General features: G+C 42.0%; 1 gene segment (V, D, J or C); it reads right to left on the bottom strand.

The window, feature by feature from the left end:
• Positions 1-451: 451 nt before the first annotated feature.
• LOC113838040 lies at positions 452-3,772 on the bottom strand. The segment is given in 4 exon segments: positions 452-651; positions 1,714-1,823; positions 3,314-3,644; positions 3,727-3,772. Coding segments are annotated over 4 exon segments (687 nt in total).
• Positions 3,773-5,904: the final 2,132 nt, after the last annotated feature.

Below are 5,904 nucleotides of genomic sequence, written 5' to 3'. Positions count from 1 at the left end.
CCAGCATTCTGTGGGCTGAGGCAAGCAGATCTCTGTAAGTTCAAGGCCTGCCTGGTGTACAGAGCAAGTTCAAGTGTAGGCTCCAAAAAATACAGAGAAACCCTGTCTGGAAAAACAAACAAAAAGTATGATAGTCAAAACAGAATTTGTGATTGTTAGAGGCATTATCAATTCCTAAAGTGTATAATTACAAAAGCATCCCCCAGAAAACCAGCAGGTGAAGAGAGCACCAAGAAAAAAAAAATAATCAATTGTGTCTGAACCTGGGCCTAATGTGTGTTGAGTGTCCCCTTTTGGCTATGGGATTCTGGCAGGGAGGTTTTTCTCTGGGCTCACACTGAAGACTCCTCACACTGTTCCTTGTACAGTAATAAGTGGCCGTGTCCTCAGTTCTCAGGCTGTAAATTTACCATGCTTTTTGAATAATCTCTGGAGATGGTGAATCTGTCTTTCACTGAATCCAGGTAATAGGTTGCATAATTATAACTTCAGTGCCTATGCGAGCAACCCACTCCAGCTCCTTTCCTGGAGCCTGGTGGACCCAGTTCATGGCAGCATTACTGAAGGTGAATCCAGAGTAGAGTTTCAATGACCACTGAGGCTTCACCAATCCTCCACCAGACTCAACCAGCTGCACCTCACAGTGGACACCTGCAAACAGAGAGGATCCTGATGAAGAAACTGTCATAATGTCTACTATCTCTCTCACTCATGTCTCCTCACACACTCAGTTTCCCTTTTTATCTTCCTTTTAAAAGAGCAACAAAGAAAACCCAGTGCAGCGCCAACCCCATGTTGATTGTCGTGTTTTCAGTGCTGCTCACTGAATGTGAAGACAGGGCTAGAGTCCTCTGGCTGACCTGCGGGGTCAGGGTAGGGCTGGTTTTCATGAGCAGAGGGAGGCTATATTTGCATATCTTCCTTCTATATCTCAAGCTCTGTTGTGTGAGCCCTTGGGGCAGCAGGTAATGGTGCAAATATCTGACAGACAATGAAGTAGTGAGGACCATGATTTCATTAAAATGTTATTCATATTGTATTTGTAATAAATATTTTAGCAGCATTAATTTATTTTCATTGTGCTTTCTGTATAATATCTGTTAGGAAAGGCAATAAAGAGTGCATGAGCCTCAGGAAGGAGAGGATTCTGTTACCTCATCTCCAGTTCCAAGGTTGTATGTCCTCCTAGCTCTTCAATTTTCCTGAGAATGTAGGACTTCCTTGGTGGCTGTGGGATCAGTCTCATGTGGACGATTAAATTATCCATCCCTTATTAGAAGGGAGAGTTGGGTCCTAATTGTGCAACAGAGTAATTAAATCTACTGTTAGAGAAACTGTGCTTGTTATAGCTAAGAGGGTTGTTGGATTGTGGCATTATTGTTTTTGTGGCATTCTCTGGTAAAGGGACCTCATTAAAGCAACTAAATGCAATGAGCTCGTGATTGAAGTCATTTATCCTTCAGCCCTTAAATGATCAAATCATTTCTCTTATAGGTTTCGTATATATCATGGGGTTATATGTGGGTAAGTGAAATAAGGAACCTCAGGGTGGATGCAGTAACCTCCATTGCTGTCCGTTGTTGGCACCTGCTCCTTGAGGCCCTGAGTGTCTGAGATGCCAGCATCGCCTGCTGACCTGCATTCCCTTGGCATCAGGTTGATCTTGTCTGGATTTGCTCCTGAACCAGAGTCTAGCTGATGTGTAGGACTCACCAGGGTCCACAGTGTGGATATGGACTTCTGCTGCCTGGCTCCCCTTGAGCTCTCTGCCCCTGTGCACAGTAGATGTTGCCTTATCAGTGACTTTCTTCTCACAGGAACAGCTGGAAAATTCTCCAGGGATGATTATGACAGATGTGTAACAGAGTGGAAGGAAACCATGTGCACATAAAAACGAACCATCAGGTCTAGATTGGCCACACATGTCTCTTCCGGAGTTGAAAGCATTTGAATATATCAATTTAATAACCACAGGAATGACTGTAAGAAACAAAATGATCAATTTCACTTCAGATAAGAGAGAAGTGATAAGAGCAAAGGATTAGGGGAATTTTCAGTTGGTGTTTCCCCAGCTGATTTCAGGGTCCTAGTGCCCAGGTGTTCTATAGAGAGAACATTGTTCTCACCCCAGACACCTGATGATCCAGAACTGTGCTTTGTATACAGTGATGACTTGAATCAAATGAGGCTCCTGATGAACTAAGGGCTGACAAATCCTTGCCAAGAAATTTGTTTCCTGAATGTTTGTCTCTCAAGTCCCAACAAAGCAAATAGTTTTTTCCAGTCCCATGAACTTCTATGTATTTTATTTTGTTTTTGTCTGCTTTTAAAAAATTGTCATACGATGTATTTTGATCCTTCCCATCCATGTCCCACAATGCTGTGCCCTCCCAGCCCCTCCTCACTTCCTCTGTCCCTCCCTCCTGCTACTTCCTGTCCATTCTTCCTCCTCACTGTTCCTGTTGTAGACGCTAGGTTTCTGCGGATGGTGATTCTGGCCTTAAGAAGAAACCCTCCCCAGTCTTAGTGCTAACTGGGTCTATAAGGAGGCTTCTGTGTGGACAGGAGTGGTGGCAAGAGAAGAAAGCTGAAAGCTGATGTCTTCAATGCAAACACAAAGCAGAGAGCCAATCAGTGGACAGTTTATGTCAGAGCTCACATGGATGTCCCCTCTCTGTGACTCTAGCACAGCAATACACAGGAGTGTCCTCAAATCTCAAATGTTCTTTGGAGATAGACAGTGTTGTCAGAATTTTCTCAGGAATCAGTGAGTATGTCCTTCAGAGTCTGGGTAATGTTCACTGTTACCATCAGTAACCACTGAGACCCACTCCAGCTCCTTCCCTGGAGCCCGGCAGACACAGAACATCAAGTAGCTGCTAACACACAACACAGCCTGAAATAAAAACACACATTCCGGTTCTTAAGACTTTGAGAAGGGTTTGGTTTCATCACATGTGGTTCATTTGTACTTTCCTGGCAAAATTCATGTTCTATTTTCTTCAAAGCTACTCCTACCAAAGTTCCAATCTCCTAGAATCCAGGGGTATCTTTGTCACTATGTATTATCAGAATTTCCTCTTGGTCTTTCCTTACAGAAGGGACATGTAGATGGAGATGGTCACAGAATTTCATTCAGCATCAATTTCTTTACAGCTGCAACTTGGAAAAGATGACAAAGACAGTTAGGACTGTGAGGAGGAGGAAAGGAAATCGCCAATCATATGATTATTTCTGAGTTAGTCTGCAGTCTGATCTCCTCTGTCAACAATTCCCAGGGCAGCTTCCTGCCCCTCTAGTGTTTCTGACACACCCAGGATGTGGTTGCAACACTGTGTCTCTTGCACAGTAATAGAGCCCAGAGTCGTCAGATGTCAGGCTGCTGAGCTCCATGTAGGCTGTGCTGGAGGATGGGTCTCTGGTCATGGAGACCCGTCCTTGGAACTTCTGTGCATAGCTCGTGCCTCCACTGTTAGGGTTCATACCCCCCATCCACTCCAAGCCCTGTCCAGGCTTCTGCTTCACCCACTGCATATTGTAGCTGGTGAAGGTGTATCCTGAAGCCTTGCAGGACACCTTCACTGAGGACCCAGGCTTCACCAGCTGTGGACCAGACTGCTGCAGCTGAACCTGGGAGTGGACACCTGTGGGGAGAAAGGTAGACTGTGTGTCATTGATATCTCACTCTCTGTCTGCTCTTTAGGTTGGGAATGGAAATCTCCTTACCTGTAGATAATGACATGAGGAAGAAGATGATCCATCTCCATCCCATGGTGAGGACCTGTGTGCTCAGTGACTGTGGAGAGGACACTGATCATGTGTAGTTGGTGGTGTAGACATCCCTAAATTTACCACCATAGATTCACTTGTTTTGCATATTCATGAGCAGGGTGCTTCTTAGATAAGGACCTAGTCCAGTTGCACAGCAAGGTAGAGGAGATCTGGGTCAGGCAGAAAGATGCAGAGGTCACAGTCCTGATCATCTCTGTGGATATATACAGCATCCTTCCCTGAACTCTCTGCAGATGCTGAGGTTGTAATATCAGGACCTAACATCTCAACAGATTTGAGGCCTGAGACAGTGCCTCCAATAGGTAACAAGGTTATCTGACTGATTTACAGATGGTGGTGTGATGATGATGACAGTGACAGGAAATTGAAAACCTGCTTAGTTTGAAATTTACAGCCTCCCTTCAGACATATGCAATTAGTATTTACCTTTCAAACATGTTTTATAATAAGAAACTCATCCAAAGTCCAAAAGTAGATATACTACAGAATTATTTACACAACAGTGATTATTGTGGCAAAATCACAACAACTAAATTTTGGAAAAAATATGTAGGTATCAAAAGACGATCTCATCAAGAAGACATGTTTATATACACAACACAACAGAAGTTTTTATCTACAAAGAAAATATAACTTACATCAGTTACAGAAAGTTGGATGCAACTGTAGATAAATGGATTAATGAAGTCCATCTCAGATATCAAGCATTAAAGGAGACTCTCATCAGTAGTTTTTAGATATTGCATGCTTGCATACAACTATGAATAGAAACAATGAAGCATGAGTGAAATTGGCTAATAGAATTAATGTAAATTAGAAGGGGAAAGAAATGAAGGATAGAGATTGTGGGGGAATATAACACAGAGTACAAAATACATGAGTATGAAATTTCTAAAACCATGTAAAATTGTTCTTGTTATATTGCATATTATATCCTTTGAAATTTTAATCCACGTATAAATTGTAGTGTGATCATATCTATACCCACCAAGCCGCTCTGGTTCCTCTTGGGACTTTTCCATAAGTCTCTGTCCCTTTTCATGACCTCATTTGATTCATTAATTAATGACAAGGTAAATCCAATCAGTTCTATCTAGATACTCAGAGACGGAGTCATTCCCTAGTACAACATAAACCTCTAGAAAACTTCCAAATAAAACTGATCATATTCTCCTCATCAGTCATCAATGCTAATAGAATCTCAGCTGGGTGTGGGTTTTCAGGAGTTTCCATCCATGTAATAGTTTTAAGAACTGTTATACCGTCTTTAGTCATGTGAAAAGGAGAGTAAGGCACCAAGTTGTATGTGTGATCCTCAGAGGACAGCTTAAGAAATTCTGTTCTTGTGTCCTGTCATGTGGTCCAAGCAATCAAACTGGTGTTACTAAGTTTGCTAGCAGACACATTTACCTGATCAACTACTTCCCAGCCTCTGACAAAACAAAATGAGCTCAATGTTTTTTTTTTTTCAAATGTTTTCTCTCGTGTATCACTTTGTGCATTTTTGTTTCACTCTTTCTGCCTGTGTATCATGGTTACAGAGTTGTTATTTGGATTTGTGTGTGACTGTGTGTAACAGTACTTGCTGTTTTATTTTTGTTTGGTGTTTATCACTTTACTAAAGTATTTTTTTGTATTTTTTTCTGGAGAGAGACAGACAGTTTGGAGACTTGTGTAGGAGACAAAACATGAAAATCTAGGTGTGGGGAGAGGAGAATCAGTGATCAGAATATATTGTAGAAAAGTTTTCAAAAAATTATGAATGTAAATGAAAACTGAATAAAATAAACAAGAAAATATAAACACATGAAAAGGTTAACAAATAGTCTTTACTGTGTTTGAGCGTGGAAACAACATCACAGGTCAAAAAACGGCAGGTTCAGGTCAACTAGTAGACTCAAGAAAGGAAACCACAGAGGACACAGAGTCAACCTCCACAACAATCTCAGGTCTCTGCTGGGATTCTCGGCTCCATTGCGCCCTCTGATCATCTGAGCTCCCAGGCTGGTTGGTTTGTTATGGTTTATGCTGAAGTTACATTGTCTCCCTTGAGCAGTAACAATCCCTACAACTTCAGTGCTCACAGAGCCCAACTGCAAGGAGAAATGTCAG

The sequence above is a fragment of the Cricetulus griseus genome, chromosome 5 (assembly GCF_003668045.3).
Source record: "Cricetulus griseus strain 17A/GY chromosome 5, alternate assembly CriGri-PICRH-1.0, whole genome shotgun sequence".
NCBI lineage: Eukaryota > Metazoa > Chordata > Mammalia > Rodentia > Cricetidae > Cricetulus > Cricetulus griseus.
The sequence above is the reverse complement of the archived record's forward strand: the minus strand, read 5'-3'. Positions and strand labels throughout refer to the sequence as shown.